Source organism: Apteryx rowi, unplaced genomic scaffold, assembly GCF_003343035.1.
Source record: "Apteryx rowi isolate R43461 unplaced genomic scaffold, aptRow1 scaffold_453, whole genome shotgun sequence".
NCBI classification, from domain to species: domain Eukaryota; kingdom Metazoa; phylum Chordata; class Aves; order Apterygiformes; family Apterygidae; genus Apteryx; species Apteryx rowi.
Window position 1 is genome coordinate 348,586 of NW_020450709.1, and position 22,303 is coordinate 370,888.

General features: G+C 35.7%; 1 protein-coding gene across 28 annotated transcripts in view; it reads left to right on the plus strand.

The window, feature by feature from the left end:
• MYCBP2 (MYC binding protein 2, E3 ubiquitin protein ligase) overlaps positions 1-22,303 on the plus strand; it is a 218,474-nt gene that overhangs the window by 80,893 nt on the left and 115,278 nt on the right. For 24 of the 28 annotated variants that reach the window (XM_026077432.1, XM_026077434.1, XM_026077441.1 and 21 more), the window contains 11 exons: positions 5,906-6,023; positions 9,426-9,630; positions 10,006-10,159; positions 12,689-12,861; positions 13,927-14,052; positions 14,162-14,289; positions 16,150-16,241; positions 17,525-17,659; positions 17,741-17,824; positions 19,618-19,714; positions 21,622-21,814. In XM_026077432.1, the coding sequence (XP_025933217.1) occupies positions 5,906-6,023; positions 9,426-9,630; positions 10,006-10,159; positions 12,689-12,861; positions 13,927-14,052; positions 14,162-14,289; positions 16,150-16,241; positions 17,525-17,659; positions 17,741-17,824; positions 19,618-19,714; positions 21,622-21,814 (1,505 nt within the window). Of the gene's footprint in view, positions 1-1,206; positions 1,331-2,403; positions 2,433-5,905; positions 6,024-9,425; positions 9,631-10,005; positions 10,160-12,688; positions 12,862-13,926; positions 14,053-14,161; positions 14,290-16,149; positions 16,242-17,524; positions 17,660-17,740; positions 17,825-19,617; positions 19,715-21,621; positions 21,815-22,303 lie in introns of those variants that run through there. The other 4 variants (XM_026077457.1, XM_026077458.1, XM_026077459.1 and 1 more) reach the window with 4 other exon arrangements.

Sequence of the window (22,303 nt, forward strand, 5' to 3'; positions counted from 1 at the left end):
ATACCTACTCGCTCAGTAAGTATGCTCACTGAGTAGCTCTGTTAACTTTGTTGGCTAGTTCTCTGTTGGCTACAATGAGAGCATAGACAACTGAATTTAGATGTCTTTAATGTGAAGCTCAATCTCACCCTTAGTATCTCTTCTGGTCACTAAAGTATCAGTGTCCAGCCATAAAAGGAAATGTAATAATGTCATTCTTTGGGCAAGCACCTATACCATGTGCACATAAGACAGGGGATTTTGAATGGCAGGAATCATTAGGTCTTTGTGTATGTCCCATAATGCCTAGTATTCTTATGCAAAAGGCATATAAGGAGTGGAGCATCTGTGACCTGTCTTCAGTTCTGTCCTTTTTCTTGTAGTAGTGAGATGAAAATTACTTGAGCGTCTATCCTCCTAATCTCTTTGGAGACTTTCAAATCATTTCTTTTGTCAAGTTTCTGAAGAAATCTTCATCGTCTTAAAACTTTCATTGGATTCACTAAACAAAGGGGGGAAAGGAAGGAAGGAAGGAAGGAAGACATTTTACTGGAAGTATTACTTTGCCCTGACTGCTGTGCTTAGTGGTAGTCTCTGTTACCCCTACTCAGTTTGTATTGGATTGGTGAATGCAGTCTATGTTTCTGCCTGTGGTAGAACCATATCACAGATAAGTACTCTTTTTTTCATTCCTGGAAATTCRTGGAGAATTGGTCCAAGCTATGACTGCTTTAGCGGGCAATTCAAGTCACTGCTAGAATAAGGTTAGTTGCTCCCTTCGCTACTAAATAGGTGCAAACAGCAGTGGTGTTTGTACTGATAACTTACTGTCTCCCGTTTCCAACTTTGATGAAATCGCTTGGAATTTCTGAAGACATCAGGGCTATCTGCTCTATTTGTCAGTATTTCAGGCAATAAACCCCACATCTGATGCTTATTAAGACAGAAACTGGATGGAGACCAAATGCAGTTCAAAATGAGATCCTAGAAGAGAACATGAAACATCCTGTCTCAAACGATAGTGCTTGACCAGGCCTAGCATGTGAGGAGGTACAAGGGGCTTGGCACTGGCTTACGTATTGTTCTGCAGCAGACCCTAGACAATGTCTGAAAAAAACCTTGAAAGAATTTGGAGTATGTCCTATGCATGAGAACTGGCTATAATGCTATATTGCTGTTTAGCACCATCAAATGGTAATTTCCTCATTGATGTACTTCTTTTTCCAGCTTTAAGTAGAGATCTCTCCTCTGTCCTCACAGTAAGGGACTCAGAGAAGGAAACAGGGAATCCTTATGCAGAGTTCCACCTGAGTTGGGACGCAGTGGTGCTCAGATGGCCAGCTCCAGCCAGGTCAGTGGTATGTCAGTCATGCAGTGTGTCACATTGCCTGTATTGACCTCAAGAAGACTATTGTCTTCTGAATCCAGGAACAGATACTCTACTGTGTTTCCAGGAAAAAAAAAAAAAAGAGGAAATACCATTTAGGCAGCCTAGCTAATATACTTAAATACGGGGGCCCCTGAAAGCAAGAACTGACAGGAAAAGTGCAGCAACTGTCATTCTCATCTGAGGGAGCCATCTTCATTGCCAGGTGAAGAAATGATGCAAGTTCCTGGGCGGTGATTGATGACTTGTCCTTTCAGAGACTTCTGTCTTGAAGTGTAAAGATTTAACAGTGAGACTATAGTTAAGCAAGTCTTGAAAATGCTTTAATATTTTGAATTCTGTGCAGCTGTCCAGAAATGTCTTTCTCCTTAATAAAAGTAATTCTGGACCTATGTCTTAGAGTATGGTAAACCCCACAAATTCTTCCTCTGGCTTCCCTAGGAAGGAGGCATATTACATGCGCTTGAAGACTATGCCTACAAGCAAACAAAACAGCATATAAACAGGATGACTTGATTCTGAATAAACCATTAATGGAACTGAAATGGTGTGGAGGAACAAATAATATGCACAGGAGCAAGGACTTTAATCATTTGCAGATGGACCACTTCAAGTATAAGTGATCTGGTTCCTGAGAGATCTTTTTTTCTGTTTCAGTATGCTGGATCTTGGAGCCATTAGACTGATCTGCATAGTCTTTCTGTTCTAAAATCCACAGTGGCAGATGTTGATGATCTATGCACAGCATCAGGGATTTGTCAGCCTCTGTCATAGGGATGCATATATTCTCCTCAAACTAAATGCTGAATGGGTGGATAGAAACTCAGTGGGATCAGGCAATGCTTTGCAGTATCTAGTCTTGGTGAAAAATAGTGAGTCTTGTATTTTGCTAAACAAAGGGCTGTCTCTTCCAGATGCTTCTCTCAAGAAACTGTGACTCCAAACTCCAGATTCTTTCCTTTATTGTTCAAAATTTGCCTGCATTTCTTACACAGACTGTTGATTTCAACACTACATTAGCAAGCACATGATCTGGCGATCAAGCTCCAGAAATGGAACCACTAAAGTAAGACAGCCCTGTTGTGTCTTTACTTCCAAGGAGTCAACAATAATGTGGAAGAAATACTGAGCAAACCTTCCATGGACAGTCAGTTACATTCGTTTTAAGGATAAAGCATGGAGACTATATCCTACTAATATCTCTAGGAAAAATCACGTCCAGCATCTCTGCTGCATAAGACCATATTTCTAGACTCATTGTCTGGAGTAGAGTACAGGTCTTATTTACACCTTTTCACCAAATTTCCAGATACATCTACTAACATCTAAAATCAATAAACCCCCATTTTTTTACTCCCATATTGTCCAACCCTGACTGTGACTGGCAGGAGTTAGTACAGTTTTTACAGTAACAGCCGATGGTTTTTTGAACCTGGTTTTACAGCACCATGGTCAGCTGCCCTGAGTGAACTCTTCCCTTGCCTGGCAGCCTGCTATTGGCTGGATAAGTCTGGATAAGTACCATGGACAGCGATTGTTCCAGCAGTAATTGCAGGGCATGTTTGCAAAGGACAACCACATCCACTCGCCAGAAATGCTTACTCTTCAGGGTGAAGGAGAGTTTCACTGCAGGCAGCCTAAATACATTTGGACCTTCTGCAGGATCCTGAGTTAACTGATGCATGTATATCTTTCCTGCCTTTCATTCAGCTGCTTTAGATTTTCCCAAGTAGTCTCAGGTTGCTATCTGTATAACTGAGCTTAGTCTTTTGTGACTGATGAATGCCAAGAATCTGCTTCMTACCCAGAAGCCAAAGAATCTATGTTCATTCCGAAAGTTCCTTCAGCTCCTTTCCAGAATATTTCTTACTTTCTCTCATTCAAATGAAGAAAGACTGGTTGTCAAAACTCTGGCCAAAAGATCTCTCAGACTCTTAAGTGTCTATGCTGAGATTTTCTATATTGAGTTTCAGATGGATAGGGAAATACTCAACAGCATCACAGGTTTTAAATTCCATATAGATCAGTCAGATCCACTCATTTTTTTCCCTAAATCCCTCCTTTTATGGAGTGAAAACTATTTCTATATAATTTTACTTTATTTTGTTGGCATGGTTAAATATTTTGGGCTTTTTCTTGTTAATTTTATAGTATAGTATAGTTAGCCTCTCCAAAAGGCAGGCTGTCATAATGATAAAGCTATTTATGAGGATAGTATATTACATCTCTCTACATTAGTTGTTTGTCCAGTTTTGCTCAGCTGCAACTAACAGAATATCTTTCGCTCTCCTCGGATAACCTTGCTAGTAGAGTCAACCAGCAAGACAGAAAGAAGGATTAAGGTTTTGGGGTTTCTTCATTTTTTTTGTTTGTTTTTTAGTGTAAATGCCTGGCGTTATAGTTGTCAGAGTAAACATGATAATTGTGAGAGTAAAGGACTGAATGCTGCTTGCTAGCCATCTGCAATGGAATTCACAGAAACATGCGCTTCAAGGAAGAAGTAATTCTGACTCTTTGAAATTGTTCATGTGTCCCCCACACTCTACCTGCCATCTGCTGTGAGAGTCTTTAAATCAWCATGGGATTCAAACTGCAAGAAAACAGAGTGAAATTTGCAGGGTTTTTTTGCCCTTTGCCATTTCACATGAGAGTATAGAGTCATGCAATGCATATGTAGCCCCAGGAAACACCAGTTCACATCTATCATGCTTCAGACACACAAGCTCTGATAATAGTCTTAATGAGTTCATTACTTTTGGGATAAATAGCTTTTGTGATAATAGTTTAGTTTTCATGCATCAAATAGACAAAATGTTCACTTTGTGCTTACAAGTATAGGATTGATAATTTCATGCCTGCAGCTGTCACAATTTTGAGGGAAAAAAGCTTTAATGAAAAGTTTTGAACAAAAAAAGTCTTTCATGAATTTTTTTTCTTTGTAAAAGGAATAATTTTAGATTAGTTCTTAATTACACTTCATTTCTCCTTCAGTACCTTTTCCAGCTTGTCTTAAAGTTAATGGGAGTTGAATGATGTCCCAGTAATGTTACTTTCATTTTTAAAATGTTTCATCATTGCTGCTGCAGAACTTCATTTGGGGTGTTTGTGTGTGTAATCTTATTGGTGTCTATACCCATGTGATTATAGACCAACAAAGGCCTTTAAATTTATGAATGTCATGTTGTGCATCCTGTACCACATTTTATGCATTTTCTCCCTCTCCACCATTCTTCTTTTCCACATTTCCATGTACATCTATCTTCCCTTCTCTTCTCCTACCGCCTCTTTACCTACTGAACACACATGATGCCTCTCCTTCCTCCCACTTTCTCTACTTCTTTACCTGCAATTTATCCAAAAGCAGAATGTGCAAATAACCCATCTTTTTGCCCATCAGCTGCTGAATAATTCCTAAGTAACTGGGTACTTCTTTGTTCAGCATAAGACAGCCTGTTCTTATTTTAGATTAACCTACTTTTGAAAGCCCATATTTAAATGTGAGTTTAGGTAGGTCCAAGTTCTCAAACATGAAGTCTTTCAGGGACAAGTTTTTCTTCAAATTCACATTCTTTCTAAGTCCAAAGTAATTTTGAAGGGTAGGTGGACATTCGTTATGTGGTTCAAAGACTGCTACAGTTCTGGTAGGCTCCTGTTCACTTTGGTGGCATTTAGATTAAAATTTTAGTTTTAGTATCTCGTACTTCATTCCTTTTGTCTTTTCTGCTATTTCTTTTCTAAGACATCATTTTATTTTTTCTTGCTTTACTTGTTCATGCTATTGATTTTTTCCCTTCATTTTTACTGAATTGGGACATTGATTTCCCTGTGCCTGTTCATATTTGGGAGGCATAAAGATTAGACTTCTCCAGACCTTTCTGGAAAACAGTATGGCAAGGATTGAGAGTCTGAATTTGATGTAAAGTAGTTTTTCAATGCCTTATTCTCCATTAGAAAGCTGCTGGAGGTGGGTAGACCTCTCTTCCTTTTTTAACTCCCTAGATAGCTATCTGAGGAGGGTCATATCAGTACTGCTTCTGGTAATTGTACTAGAGTACCAACCATATAAGGCTTTGATTGTTTCAATGTAAAGAATTTTGTTCTTAACCATCATTCACATTACAGTATGTTTTAATGCTGCATTTTTTTGCAGTGTAATCTATTAGTGTAATCTACAGTACCATTAGTGTAGTCCTTACTATAATAGATTAAATTAACCATTTTTATTCTAGGCTAATTTCTGAGTTTAATTGAAAAGGATATTTAATCTGGTTCCCTGTAACAAGAGGGGACTAAGCTTAAGTATCCAGAGCAGTCTTTCAAATTTGTTTCAAAAGATTTTTTCCTTGATACTCCTTCAGTTCACTCTGGTTAGATATTAATTTTTCATTTAAAATGTAAGATGTTGCTTGACTCTGGTTCCGTACAGTATGTGAATATAGTGAATGTATTTCACAGTCAGTGAAATCATGATAATACTAATATATGTGTTAAATGTTGCATAAGCATGTATTGATACAAAATCAATTTATTTTGATATAGGGGATGTCCCACTTTGGTGCAAGCATTGCCAGGTCCTAGTACACAAGTTACTGCTGGAAGCAACCATACAGCTATACTCTTAATGGATGGCCAGGTTTTCACATTTGGAAGTTTCTCAGTAAGGAAATAATATTTACTTACGGGAATGAACTGATAGTTAATGTACTGTACATGTATAGTAAATTGTTCAAAGACTTCAAAACTGTTTGCTTATACTTCCACACATAGAACAACTCATGACTTCTGCATGTCTTTTGTGTCTGTGTCCCTGTCATGTTTAAAAATGTGGCCTCTAATGCTGTTGTGGTTAGAAAAGCATGATGTCAAAAATTCTTGGTGTTTTATATTTTAATTAACAATCGGCATTTAAGATTGGGCTGTTTTATTAAGTGGACCATTTTTTAAAAACTGTCATTGTTGCAATCACAAATGAATATCTATTTCATATTCTATTACCTATCTGTTTGCATCAGTTGGAAAAGATAACAGGGTCTTGTTTTTCATAGAAATAGGAATGAGTTACAGACGTTATGTTTACGGTTAGGGGCAGTTATTTTTGGGTGTAATACAGCATAACTCTGGTACTCTACTTTCATGTTCATATGACACATATTCTTCTATGTCCATGTGGAATCCATTTGTATATTCATTGATTGAGAACTTAGACATCATTTAACTCCCCTTTCTTCTGACTTTGCACCTTTATGCCTCCTTGTCCTGGCAAATGCCCCCTCACTGCAGTTTCTCCAGAGTAGTCTGTTGCCAGTACTTTCTTACTAATGTCCTTTTGACAAAAGCTACGGTACAGGTATTGAGCTATTTTTATATGCTTTAAAAACAATGTACCACCAAACACAAAGGAAGAACACCTTTTGAAATCTGTTTGTTTGTTTGTTTTTACAAAAAATCAAAAAAGATGAAGAATGAAATTTTTAGAATCAGCAAACCCTGATTTTAATTAAATCTGTGCCACAGGAAGACTCTTACATTAGATAATATTTTGTTGTTTTTCAGATCTGGAGTAAAAAATTTTGGTGTATGTCTTTTTCAAAGGTGATTCAAGCACACGAGCTTAAGCTTTTTTGACTTTCAGTGAAACAGCCTCTGGAAAGCCAAATTCACTTTGAAAAATAGGACTTAAAAACCTGTCTTTTATTTGAGCTTTCTTTCTTTTTCTAAAAAAATTTTGAGGCCATATTTAGACCACTTGATTTATGTATCTGATTTTAAAATTGTAATGGCAGAAAGTTGGTTGAGAGCCCTATAAAATCAGAAAAGCTGAAAATCAAGCACATAACTTGTAGATATCTTTGCTAATTTCCTTACATACACATGGAAGTTTTCCTTTCTGGCAMACAGTTTCTCTCATATTTGTCAAAAGTCTTCATTTGAAAGTAAACTTACAAATCGTAAAAGCACAAAATAGGCAAAAACAGCATTGAAATGAAATGAAAACAGAAATAGATTAATTTTTCAGTAGTGTGATTTTCAGAAAATACATTACAAAATGAACATAAAGGCATGTTACTACTTATTTGTTAATACAGTTTTAGTTATAACTAAGGTGTAGAGAACAGTTGGGATTATGTTGGGTATGTATAGTTACAAAATATGGGCTGTTCAAGTTCACCTGCATAGAAGGATCTACGATGATATCAAAGTATCCATTGTCTATAGGCATAATTTACTGAAATTGAATTTACTAGTTAATATTGCATTCAAATCAGCAGGAAATAAAGTCTAATTTATTAAGTAATATGTGTAAGTGCATGTGTATTCATTACAAAACTCTGTTGCATACAGGTAGTACAACAAACTTATTTGTTTTTCATTCTTGATTTGGCTTTTACAAATTCCTGACATTGCATAGCTGAATAGTGAATTCTTTTCATTCAAAACCAGTTCAAAAGTAAATTTTTAAAGGTGGACTGCACTGCTCCTGTTTGTGTTTGTTAGGTCATCTCATCAGTCTCTTCCTTTGTGTTTGTTTCCCCCAAATAAAAGTTTTTTTTGCTTCAATACTGTGTTAAATAGAGCATGTGGAACACAAATTTGATCAAAAGAAGTAAGTAGTTTTGAAAGAGCTTTTGAAAGATCTTTTGGACTAGAAGAATGACTTTGGTATGTTGAAAAATGTTAGAATGTTTTTGAAAAACAGTTTATAATATTGTGTGTACTTATTCTTCTGTTTTGATAAACTCAGAACTATAGAAATAATTTTATTTTCAAATTTTGTCGATTCAAAACATTTCTTTAAGCCATCCTGATCTTTTTGTTAAAGAAGCTATGTGTTGATTGGAGAAGAAAACTACTTAGTGTTAGAAAACTTGTGAATTTTGTTTCTACAAGGAAGTATTGTAGTATTTCTTTAAGTGCTGTGTCTCTGCTTTCCCAAAGCAAATATGCATTTATAGAGTGGAGTATTCAAAGTTCCAGTCCATGCTCTATATATGGATTTTTCTAGGTTCCTCTCAATGGGAAGTGAATAAGCTRTCTTTGAAATTTAGAACTGTGTTCTAGGGAATTTCCAACAAACCTGCAATTTAAAGCTCCCCYCCGCCCTTCCTGTTTTCTTAATTCTTAACTTTATGGACTTGATCAACAGTTCAGTGTGTGCCCAGTCTCATCCATAGACTGAGACTTATCCGCTGCTGTGAATAAGTCTGTGTTATGTAGAAAGAGAGATGTGTAACGTGCCGGACAGAAAGTATTAGCTGTACCTACCTGTTCTTCCCTCGCATTTTAAATTAAAAGTTATCTTGACTTAATTAATTTGCGATGAATTTCCTTCTGTCTGAGTGAGGTTGATGGAGCCTGAGCAGGTTTATTGCAGTAGTTCTCGCTAGATACTTAGGTACAGTACGGGTCCTCCTTTGTCCACCTCTCAGTAACTACTTGTAGGTTGAAGATAAGGCCCTAGGTGTCCATGTCAGGATGTTAATGAGCATATGCAGAGATGCTTGCTTAGGCACTTGATACTCTTTCTAGCACAAATTTGATATGCTCATCAATCTGTAGGTATTGTTAGGTGGTGTTTGCTCTGTATGACTTACTATCCATATAAATGAGGAGCTTAGTGGAATTAGTGGACAGTCTGAATCTGACTGTAGGGTTTTTATGTATGAATTCATTCCTGGTTTAGCACTGAAGTTATTTAGATATTGAGTAGTGAAGCAGAATAAGTGCTTTTAAATTTGATTCTGAAGATGGAAAAGTGTGCTCTTCATCATGGAAAGTTTGAGTTGTTTAAAAAATGTTCTTCATTGAAAAACCTAACCGAATAGGGAAGAAAGAATCTGCCAGTAGCATGTTACTTGTATTTAAATGTGTAATGCTTCACAGAGAGTAGTCACTACTTTCTGAAAGTAATTTTGTGGTAAACTATTTCTTCCAGATTACTTATTTTGTATGTTGAAACTGTCTAAGTAAGTAGCTTGTTTATCTGAAACTGTTACTGATAGTATTTCCCCATTAGACTTACTGTTATTTGTATTTASTAATTCTTGCATTCTGTCTACAGAAAGGCCAGCTGGGTAGACCAATTTTGGATATGCCCTACTGGAACGCAAAACCAGCACCTATGCCTAATATTGGCTCTAAATATGGACGCAAAGCTACATGGATTGGAGCGAGCGGAGACCAGACTTTTCTTCGTATTGATGAAGCTCTCATTAATTCTCACGTGCTTGCTACATCAGAGATATTTGCAAGCAGGCATATAATAGGCAAGAACTCTTCTAGAATATTTTAAATCTGTTTATAGAATTATTGGAGAAAAATTAGATTGTTTGCGAGCAATAGAAGAGCAACAAGTCAAAAAATGTGAATGGAGTAAATTCTAATATTTTGACTTTCACTCTCTAGTTAAACTACACATTGTGGTGCTAGTTGCTTTGGAAAAGTAATTTTATTAAAAATGAGAATGCAAAAGTCTAAGCTTTTTTCACATTTTGATGTTTCATTGAAATCTTACTATGGCTTATCTTTTGCTGTAGCAGTACATATGTTCTTCCCTACTACATTATTACTGCATGTATAGAAGATGCCATATAATGAGTGGAATCTCCATATTTTTCTGCTCTTTTTGCACCCTGATCTAGGTTTGGTACCAGCTTCAATATCAGAACCTCCTCCTTTTAAATGTCTTCTGATAAACAAAGTAGATGGCAGTTGCAAAACATTCAATGATTCTGAACAGGAAGACCTTCAAGGATCTGGTGTGTGTCTGGATCCTGTCTATGATGTTATTTGGAGGCAAGTATGGATTATAGCTATTTAAGTTGTAGTATAGAAATAACTTAAAATAACTTGGAGGGTCTGGTCTGTTCATGATTTCATTATGTCCACTTTCCTAGTAAAAGAAAAACAGCTCTTAGTCTTTCGTGTGTCTTTTTTCACATCTTTTGAATGATTTGGTCAAGAAAGCCCAAAACAATCTCCTTTTCCCTGCCTGAATTTTTGGATTTCTGTTCCTTTTTGCATCCTTCTCATTCCAGTCTTGTGATATTTGGGACACACTAATCTACTCTGCTTATTTTTTCTTTCTTATTCTTCCCCGTCTTTCCTCTATCCACTCCACACCATACTGAATATTTAATTTTCTTGTCATACCCAGTTTCCACAACTTTGTGTCTTAAACCTTTGTCCTTCTCTCAAGCTTTAAGGAGAAACATTTGAGTAGGTGAACAGGAGTAATGGTATTCTCAGCTTTGACAGTTTGAGAGGTCAAAATGATGATGCTTATGTAGATGGCAGAGACATTCAAGTTAYAGTCGTGTATCTTTTGAAGTCTTTGGGACTGGTTGCATTCAGTGGAGTCTTTGAGCAGCCGTAGGTCCTAAGCACTTGTTTCAAAGTAGCATCATGACATCAAATTCTTTTATATTGATTTAAAAGGCTATAGTAGCCAAGATTTGGGAGAGAATTTTGAAATGTTACTTGGGTGCAAGTGGTGGATAATGTTTAGACTATTTGAAGACTTAGGCAAAACAAGAATAATCAGTTACAGTTAGAGTAAAGCAGGGAACCAGCTGGTCTACATTCATCTAGAAAGATAGTATCATGTAGGACCATATCCAAAAAAGATCATTGTGTCCCTAGGCTGCCTGCATTCTACTTTAGATGCCTTCATCCAAAACTGAGATTCAAGAACTTAATAGCCACTTAACATTGAAGCTAGTATGTTTGCTAAGCATGTTCCTTCATGACCCCTGAAGTTCCTTGGATGACTGTAGTCCTGCATTGTGCACATCTCCAGAATTGTCCGAGTCTCGTCAGCTAGATACCAGTTCTTACTTAAATTACGCTGAGATCTGAAGTGAGGAAGAGTATACCACTCAAGTCTCTTAAAGATCTTGTATGTGTATTGTCAGCATGACTAAAACACACTGAAAGACAGAATTTATGAAAAATGCAGTTATTGATGGCCGTTGGACAGCAGCCAGTTTTGGGAGAAAAAAGTCAGGTGATGACATTCAGCTTGGTGTAACATACTCATGGTTATTCATCTTGAGGAAGTTCAAATCCGTATATTTCACATTTTAAGAAAGCAACTTAAAGATACTGTTGTGGATAAATGGGGATTGAGGTGATACCTTGTTGTCTTGTAGAAAGTTTAGAGCTTAAGGACTTAATTGTGAAGAATGGATTTTTGGAGTCTCTGTTTCCAGATTTAATTCTGTGTTATAACCCATGTTTGTTTAATAGAAAATGTTAAAACAGGTTAGAGAAGAGACATGTTAAATAATATGCTGGTTAGTAGTGAAATAATTTGTATATTAATTATTATTCCTGGGCATTTTTATTCATGCCTGTTGAAATGAATGGGGCAGCTCCTCTGTGCAAACAGCAATCTTGATTACATCGATTTTAAAGATTTCCTTCACAGCTCTATGGCTTTTTCAGTCAGTAGTGAAATTCACATGGCTAAATCATTTCATATATATGTATATGTGTGTGTGTGTGTGTGTATATATATATATATATGTATGTATGTATACTTACTTGTATATAAACTTAGACATTGCTAACTCATTGAAATCCTGCATATTTATGGTATCCTATAATATTTTTAGTTAAAACTATTTCCTTCTCAGTTGGTTAGGCAATCTTATTTTCTTTTGGATTTTTAGTCCAGTATATCAAGTAAAAAATTCATATCCTTTTGGTCAGAACACTCATAGGCTTGCATCTTCTAATGGTCTCTTCCCTTTAAAAAGTTTATTTTTCTGCATCTTGATCTATAAATAGAAAGTCCTTGTATTCCCTTGTTTATGCTGCCGTCTATAATCCTTCTTAAAACACTCACATTGTGATGGAATCCATTTAAAAAGCCCAAAYAAAGCATGTTGGATTTCTCAAGATCTTTTTAAATATTTTTAAGATGAGTAACCTTTTTACTGTCACTTGGCATCTTTATCATTCTTTAGCACATCTGCCATTATAACTAGTACTTTGCTAATCACATCATGCTTCTTAATAGATTATGCCATTTTAATATTTATTAGCTTTGAAAAGTGTCTAACATTTTCTGAAACTTGTAAACCCATAATATGATTTTTTAACTTGAAGTATAACGAGAATATTTCTGTTTTTTCCATCTGCCAGTGTTTTAATCTAGTAAAGTTTATATGTTTGGCATAGTGGTGTTCAATTCTAACATTTCGTACCAGCAAATCTACATCTTACATTAAATAGTTTATTAAATCTAATTATCAGCTAGGKTTTTTTTTTATTTTTTTAGTAGGTGAAAGGGTTTTTTTACTCTGTTTTGTCTTGCTCTAGGTTTCGACCAAATGCTAGGGAACTGTGGAGTTACAATGCAGTAGTTGCCGATTCCAGACTTCCCTCAGCTCCAGACATGCAATCCCGGTGTAGTATTTTGAGTCCAGAACTTGCTCTACCAACAGGTTCCAAAGCTCTAACCACCAGATCTCATGCAGCTTTGCACATTCTAGGTATACATTTATAGTTGATGAGTCAAAAGCTTAAATGAAATAAAGGCACACTACTTCATGTTTAAATAAATTGTAATCCGACAGCTTTCTGACTTTCGAGTTACAAATTGACTCAATAATCTTTCATCATTGCTCTTAACACTTAATCAAAATCATTGTTTTCTGCCATCTTAATGATGCTAGAGGATTTTAGAGTTCTAGTGGAGCTACTAGAAGTAAGCAGAAGTAATGTAAAAGACCTTCCTGGTTAAAGTATGCAGAACATAGGAAATGCTGCTTAATTTAACATGGAGTCTCCAAAAGACAAAAAAAAATACCTTCAAATATACAATTACAAAAAAATGTAGAATAATTAGAATTTCTTCTTTGCAGTTTTATATAATCAGACACTAAGATTAATATGATTTCCCTTTCTAGTCAAAAAAGCATACTGAAAAAAAAATAGTCTCACTATATCCATGTATAAACTGGCCACATGTAACTTACCTAATGCTTCAAAGCTCAGCTTTGGAAATTATTTATGTTACTTATTCCGTGATTGTGAGGAGTAATCAGTTCCTTGTGCTCTGTCCCTCACTATGTGTTAGAGAAGCAATGATATTTAACTTGAACAGTACTTTTTTGTATCCAAGTCAGAATAAGAGGCCATGTTAGATATCCATGTATATGAAACAAAATGCCTTGTATGAAGGTTCTCAAATCTGCCCATAATTCAGTTGCTACTTCAACTCTTTTTTGGGAATATGAGAAATAAAAAAAAGTGAGTATGTTGTTAGCAATTTATTTGCCGTTGGAAAAGCTGCAAAGTAGATTTAATCACATTTCTTGGTCAATCAGGAAAATGAACTGATTAAATAAAATTGGTCTTCAACAGCAAACCTTAGGTTCTACAACAGAGACTCCTCTGACCTAGTAAAGTTAAAGTGATACTTAKTAGCATACATGTAGCTTAGGGACAAAGCAGTTTTGTTGCTGTGATCTTTTTTACTAATATTCATTTCCATATCACCAATTATAATCAACAGTAAGACATTTTCATTGTTTCTTGGTTTTGCTTTCTTTTAGGTTGTCTTGATACATTGGCTGCTATGCAGGACTTAAAAATGGGTGTAGCAAATACAGAAGAAGAGACTCAAGCAGTACTGAAAGTTTATTCTAAAGAAGACTATAGCATTGTTAACAGATTTGAAAGTATGTAAACAGTAAGGTTTTATTGCATAAGCTAATCAGGCTTGTGGAATAAAAGACTATTTAATATAGATTAACTGTATTTTTGTTATTTGTTTGTTCTTTTCTGTAGGTCATGGAGGAGGTTGGGGTTATTCAGCCCACTCAGTAGAAGCTATCCGTTTCTGCGCTGATACAGATATTTTGTTGGGTGGTCTTGGTCTTTTTGGAGGTAGGGGTGAATACACTGCTAAAATAAAGGTAAGATATTTTTTAAAAAACAGAATTATCTCTCAAAATCAAAGCTTGAGAAATACCACTTAAAACTGTAATTTTATCTCTGTATGAGTGAGGAATTTACTGTGTATTAAAGCATTAATAATAGAACAGGAAGCAGGCTCCTCAGTAAGAAGGAATGAACTTTATGTAAGTAAGGTGGGTGAGACAGAGAACTGAGACTTACTATTCTTAACTGTCCAATGACCCATTCCTACCTGCACTAAGTGCTATGCCACCTCAGGTGTCTTCTGGCAGTGGGTAGAATCATCTTGTGATTTGCATGAAGGTCTCTGAGGTCCACCTGCAGAAAATTTAGATGTGGTGGGCTTCAAGTTAGAATCATCTGCTATGTCAGGATACATGTGGGACTGCCTCTCAAAAATGGGAGGGTGTTCATCTGTAGCTGGAATTCCTTCAGAAGCATAGTCTACCTGAGCTGTCATTTCCTGCCCTCCCTACCCTTTCTTTCTCAGGCTGCTATCTGGATGGCTTCTCAGTTGGATTCTTCAACTGAGAGTGAATTGTAATGTCACCAGGCATACTTAATTCTGCTTTGTGCCAAACATAAAGATAGTTAGGACCTGAGCATGTGTGCTGATTCAAAAAAATAATATTTTTTTAAAAATCTGGCTTTGAATAGAAAAGCACATATAAACCCACATTGTGATTATAAGAGAAGTTTGGTTTCTGATAAGTAACTTGTATTCCTGCATTTATTAAGGATTTCAGAAACTTCCTGGAAGACATTGAAAAGGAAGAAGCTGTATGAGATTTGTATTAGATGTGTACATTCAGAATGTTATTCATGTTTTTGTCATTTAGATGGTTGCTGAGATCTCTTTTTCTGTTTTCAAATGAGTAGAATTACTAATTATTAAAGTTTGTTTTAGGGAAATTGACAAGATAGGGTCAGCAGTAACATTTGTATAGGAAAAAACTGGAAATCTTCTGAAATAAGTGGTTGCACTTTACTCTGATTTAACACATTGACTGAGAATTACAAATGATTAAGAAAAACACAGAGACTTAACCAAAAACAAAGCATGACTAATGTTTGGATGCTRAATAGGGAGATGATAACCCCATCAAACACTCATGTATTATTTTTTTCAAATTTTTTCTAGTTGTCTAGGGTTAGGTTTTGGACAAGATAACATTTGCCAGTCCTACCACAGATACACTGTGTACTAAATAGAGGTTTACAAGAGAAGTCACAGATATGTATCATGGGCCTTTTTCAAACTGATCTAACTGTAAAAGTGATTTCTGACTGAGTAAGAAGCCCAAGTTCTTTTCRGACAGGTGTCATTTTCTGTCCTAGTCATCAACTGTTTGTGACATTACTGACTAGCCCTGCTAAACAGTCAAGCTGTCCCTGTTAGTTGACTGTATTTCCAGTGTATTTCAATCTGTGAGAGTCTTTACCTTCTGTCCAACCTTAAGACTCATTCCACTAGATACGGAATCAAGCTATGGTTTTCTTCAGAAACGTTCCTCTGTATAAGGTGTGTAAAAACAGCTGCTTGGGGTAATCCTTTGTCTCTTTTAGTTGCTCTGTATTTGACTTGCCTGCAAGATTTAGGGATTTCTTCCATTTAGAATCACAGTATTTTGGGGTGCAAGGTTGGGAGGCCAGTGTTAAGTATTATTTATTTAACAGCAAATGATATTACAGAATCTAGACCTCCAGGTGGAAATTTGCCTGTGTAGCAAACCAGCCATCATTTTGGGGGGAAGAATAGTGGTAGAGACTTTCCAGAATGTCAGACAGAAAAAAAGTGATATTATGAAGTTTCTAACACCCAAGACATTTTTTTTTTATTTTTTTTTTAACTCCATCAGTTGTTTGAATTGGGTCCGGATGGAGGGGACCATGAGACTGATGGGGACCTTCTTGCTGAAACAGATGTCTTAGCATATGATTGTGCTGCTAGGTAAGACATTTTCTTCACCTACTTTTACCTAATTCTTGTTTTTCTTCATATGCATTTTAAAATTATTTTAAATATAAACAAAGATGATCTGCATAGCGTATCACAGAATCACAAAACGGTTGAGGTTGGAAGGGACCTCTGGAGATCATCTAGTCCAACCCCCCTGCTCAAACAGGGTCACCTAGAGYACATTGCCCATGACTGTGTCCAGACGGCTTTTGAATATCTCCAAGGATGGAGACTCCACAGCCTCTCTGGGCAACCTGTTGCCACCTGTATGTGTGGCATAAAAATTTTACTTAACCAAAATAAGTGTGTCAGGGAAAGGAGTAAAATACCAAGTACTAACCCAAGCCATTGTGGTACTAAATTAAAAAAAAAAAAGAACTGACACTTTCTCACACACAAATCAAAGTCAAATCCTGTATTCATGTGATGAGCAGACAAGACAAACAAAACATTGTAGTTCTTTTGAATAATTCTGTCAAAAGGATGCTTTCAAATACAAATCTGTATTTGTATTAAACAATTCATCTTTAAATTTATTAAAATTGCAGCCTGAATTTATGATAATCAAAAGAAGGGTTATGTTGTACTTCAGCTCATTATGGGACACAAAATAGAAGCAGTTATTATTTGAACTGTTTAGTGCATCTGGAAAGGGTCAGCCATGTTTTAGTGCCTTTCTGATTCCCTGTTGCTGGGAAAGAATTTACTGATGGAGTCATCCATGGCTAATTCTCTTAGGTTTAATATTTACATATCATGACCTCTAAATATATACTTTATTACTTTCTTAACCATTCACATGTAATTCCTTAAAATTTGTGTATAAACTAGTCATTTAAATAGAAATTACCCAGAATTTCCTGAAGTTGAAGTAAAAATTTACAATGAATACATTACTTGTAGTAGTATGCACTAAATGTGATTAATCTTTTGTTGTCTTGTGTTAAATTAACTTAATATCTTCTTACTGTATTTGGCATTTGTTGTCTGATTGTTTGAAGTCCAGGGTGGGCTTAGACACCTGTAGGTCCTTCTGACTTAAAAAAAAAAAAAAAAAAAAAAAAAAAAAAAAAAGAGGGGGGAGCAACAATTTTTTTTTCAGCAAAGTAATTTTTAATGTTTGATATAAATAGATGCCTGAGAGATTATCTTAATTCTCTTTAATTTTTTAATCTATTAATATTCAATTTTCTTTTATAAACAGGCTATCATTTGCCAAATATTTATCTATGAACTAATTCGTATGTATCTTTTTCAAAATTTGCTCCTCCCAGAGAAAAGTATGCAATGATGTTTGATGAACCAGTACTCTTACAAGCTGGTTGGTGGTATGTAGCCTGGGCAAGAGTGTCGGGACCTAGCAGTGATTGTGGATCTCATGGACAGGCCTCTATTACTACAGATGATGGGTATTTTTTTTCTTTTTTTTTATGCAAAAGAAGAGATCTAGTATTACTTGAATAATAATTGTTTTTTTCTTTTTCTTTCAGTGTTGTCTTTCAGTTTAAAAGTTCCAAGAAATCAAACAATGGTACAGATGTTAATGCAGGGCAGATTCCACAGTTACTATACAGGTAATATTTTGACTTGCGTTGAGAACAATTTATTGATACATTTTTTAAACAGAGGCCCTGTAAAAGTAAGCATATGCTTCATGACATCATTATTGTAGTAAGTTAAGGAAATCAGGGTATGAGAAATGTAGGGGAAGCTTGAAGTGTGTTTGAGAAGAGTGGTAAGTACAGTATACCAAAATCTATTTCTCTGTGATTTTCTTTAAAAGGTCATTTTTCATATATTATGTTCTGAGACTTTTAATTTAAACAATGGTTTTAAAAGTATCTCTTAGTTCTGTAGATGCTGATATTTTTGACTAGCAAGCTTCATTTTTTGGCTAGTTAGGAAGTATTCTGTTTAGCAAGACTCAGTTTAAGAGCAGTATACTATCAGACAGATTTTCACATTGATTTTAATGGCAACCAGAAACAAATTGTGCTTGACAATTAGTTACTGTAAATTTATTATTCCCATGACAAATATTATGTAATCTTGTTTAAAAAAAGTAAGAACTCTTTCACTGTATTGCCAGTATCTTTTTCAGATTAACTCAGCTGTATATGAAGTAATACCAGTTCTTCCAATACCAGTTCTACCGGTCCTTCCTACCAGTTCTCTGGCTGTCCTCTTACCATGTCCTTTTCAGGGTCCCTTATGGTAACAGCTCACTTCTGCGAATAAGCTCTGTGTCCATAGATCCTCTCTGTCCAGGGGAAGGGGATTCTGTAATAACTACTTTCTTGTACCAAGCAAACAAAAAAAGTTGGCAACCCTTCCTGGACTTGCAAATGCTCTTCAGCTCTGTCCTCCCTTCAGAGACCCCAAAGTTTGTCTTTGGGTACAGTCAACTCTCCATAGAAATTACTGAAATGATTAACAGTTTGTGCCAGGACTTTCGGTGCGTGAGCACAAATGAAACCACCTTCAGCGATCAGAACTCCTTCTACTGGTATTCAGACAAATTCTGTGATTGTTGCTTAAGAACCTTTTCATCACTGACATTTGTTGAGCAGCCATCTAAAGCTCCATTTACGCTTGAATGAAGGACTTCCATCACAAGTGGAAGGGCAGGAGTGGTGCTGCATTCACAGGTGCTGCCTGTATTGTTTCTGCTTTTACTGTGAAGGGACCCTGGCACCCACCTCCTGATACTCTGAGTGACTCCAAACGATATCCCATGCAATTCAGAGTTAAGAATAGACAAAGGAGACAAAAGAGAAAACTAGTTACTTATGAGGAACCAGAGTTCTTCAGGATGTTACTTGAAGTATTCCTTTGCTTCCCACCCTCTTCTTTCTCTTCCTATAGTCCATAAGTTTTTGTCTTTTTGGACTGCAGTTTGAGTGGAATTACAGGGATGAAGGTATGCTCCAACCTGTGTTTGCCTGCGGGAGGTGTGAACTGATTTTACCTCCACCAATACTAAGAAGAAAAAAAGGATTTGCTTCTGAATGCTTGTTATGCACAGACATCTCACAGTGAAAATGAACATGTGACCTACACGTACTAATAAAATAGGATTCTTTGAGGAATAACTTTTCTAATCTTAAAAATGCCATCTGAAGACATACAGTATATCCCTGTATTAATTCCATATGTGTTTAGATCTTGACCTAATTAAATGCTGTAAGCTGAACAGAAATCAAGATATTTGATGTTGGTTTCGAAGTACTGGGAACTGGAGGAAATTGTGCTGAAATTGAGCATTTCAGGATAATTCTATTAAACTTTTCTTCCACTTATTTAATGAACAATAGAAACAGTAAAGCTTAATGCAGATTTTAAGTCAGTTCTTATATTGTGCTTCCAGGCTGCCGACAAGTGATGGCAGTGCATCCAAAGGAAAGCAGCAAACCAGTGAACCTGTGCATATTTTAAAAAGATCTTTTGCCAGAACTGTCTCTGTAGTGAGTATTATCAAGAACCCTGTGTCTTTCCTGCCAGTTCATCTATAATTACATACCTRAAAGATGTGCATGTGGAAATAACTAGTAATTATTTTCCTGTGTATTTCATCAAGCAAAAGTTAGGTACACTGAATATATATGATGATATAGTTTTTTTACTTCTTCTGAAGAGTTCAAATGTAAACAGCAGTCTAAGCTAAGCTTAATACTGTCATGATGGGAGCCTGGAAATGCATTTGTTTATAAAGTTTAATTTACTTTTCATGAATGAGCTGCTTGGAATTTTTTTTTTTTTAGTTTGTAGTTGTTGGTTGCATTCATTGTACAAGCCCTACACTCTGCCAAGAAATTATGTATTAACAATTCTCTGCAGTTTTGAGGGAGCTTCACTATATGCCCTCTTATGTGGCTTCTAAATTACTGTAAGCCATAATTAGTCATTGGTAATATTAATTTTCCTCTTGGATGCATTCCAGTACACATTAAGAATCAGATAGCATTTAATTAAACTTTGGTAAGCTGAGGTAAGGAGTATTAATAGGCACAGTGCCTTGCAGATATTAATAGAAGATATCTGCAGTTCTTTAAATGCAGTAGGAGCTTAGTCAAATTTTGAGGAAGAGAATACTGCATTAAGTTAAAATGCAACATGTTAGTGCAAGATAAGCCTGTCTTTTAGCCTGTCTTTTAAAAGTAAAGTTGTTTCTTCATCAGTCACAAGTTATGATTATTTCTTTTTCAGTTCTATCCTGTCTTTTTATATTTTATACTGTACTATGTTTACTGTCCATATTCTCAACTGATAGTTGTCTTGAAATTATTGCCCCATATAGACGCCCACAGCTTGATTTTCTTAACCAACTTTTTTTCTTATTTATGTTCTCCTTTTCTTTGATATTCCCTAATGATCAGGATGATCTGCTGCTGTTCAGATTTCTTCTAGAAATGTATTTTCTATATGATCTGCATTTTTAGTAATCATGTCATTAGAACATACTAACAGATACTCTTAATATGTGTTTGCTTAAAGTTGTTTGCCTTAAGCTGTGAAGTTCTATTGCTTTAATACTCTGCATTGTATCCTCCTTCTTCATTATCTTGCTGCTGTTATCCCTCCTCACCATAGATCTGAATTTGGGATAAAAGGAGAGATTTGGCTTTCTGGAAAGAATTAGGCATTCTGGACATTTTATAAATAACTTTGAACAATCAGCTTTTCCCTGCAGCTTTAAGGTATTCAATCCCAAATACTTGTCCTAGGTACCTAGGTGCCTTCTGAGGTACAACTTTATGAAACTACTAAACACATTTAATAACAGTGGAAGCAAATTTTTGGACAGACAAAACTTTGTAAACCCTTAAATTTCTTGTGAACCACCATGCACTTCTGTTGAACTTTCAAGTACTGTAAATGTAACATAGTTCTGTAGCCCTCCCATGGCCTTGCAGATCATACTATTTAAAAATAAAACAAACCCAGCCCTGGTAGAATTCTTTACCATTATGGCAAGAACATATTCTGTTAAAAGTAGGTCTTATGTTATTTGTACACAGACTCAGCAAGTGAAAATTACTGAAAATCTGTATTACAGATGAATAGAAACAGTTGTTACTTCTCAATTGTCTTATAATTGAGAGACTTCCATGAACATAGCATTATAATACATTATAAATTGCTTTTAGCATGGCATTGTAGTGACGTATCCCCTACATTCTCAGTTCTCTTTTCTTATTCTCAAGCAAATAGGTTTTGTGTGATGTATGATACATGTGTGTAGATGTAAATATGTTTTCATGATACACATGGACATAGATGCCTTTTGCTTTTCATCTTATCCTGATGTTGAAAGTTCACCTGTGTTTTGGGCACAAAATCTTCTTTCTGTATCCTTCACATTCTGAAATAGGAATGCTTTGAATCTTTATTGAGCATTCTTCACTGGAGTTGGACAACACTGGTGCTAGGAGTTGAAGAACTTCGTGGACTGAAAGGATTCCAGTACACTGCTACCCTTTTGGATTTGGAAAGGTTGCGCTTTGTTGGCACTTGCTGTCTGAGGTTGCTGAGGGTCTACACCTGTGAAATATATCCAATATCAGGTATTTTTTTTTAATTTGTTTGATTCATATTTATCAGCAAATAGTGATATATGGGACACTGAAAATTTGGTCTAAGCATTCATGTTTGGTTTGCTGTGGTGAAATTGCCTATACACGTTTTTATTGGAGCACTTACTAGGTTTGCAGTAAAAAATGAGACATTAGCATTRTGTGCATAACCAAGCATGCAGCACTACATGTATATTTTAAAATTAGTTTGTTGTTTGGCTTTACAGTCATGTTCTTTTGGACTATTTTGTAGCTTCTGTTATCCCATTTCTGTACATTGTGGCTGCTTTGCCAGGGGGCACGGTCTATTTAAAGTTGAAAGGCAGTGTCTGTTTTTCATGACTGTAGTTTAACAATGTCCAAATTAAAATGCCGCATATATTATGAAAGATTGGAAATGCAGGTTTCTAATATTCAGGTTTCTTTGATGTAGTTTAATTCTTATTTCTCCACCCTTCAGTATTCTGCAGTGTGAAATTA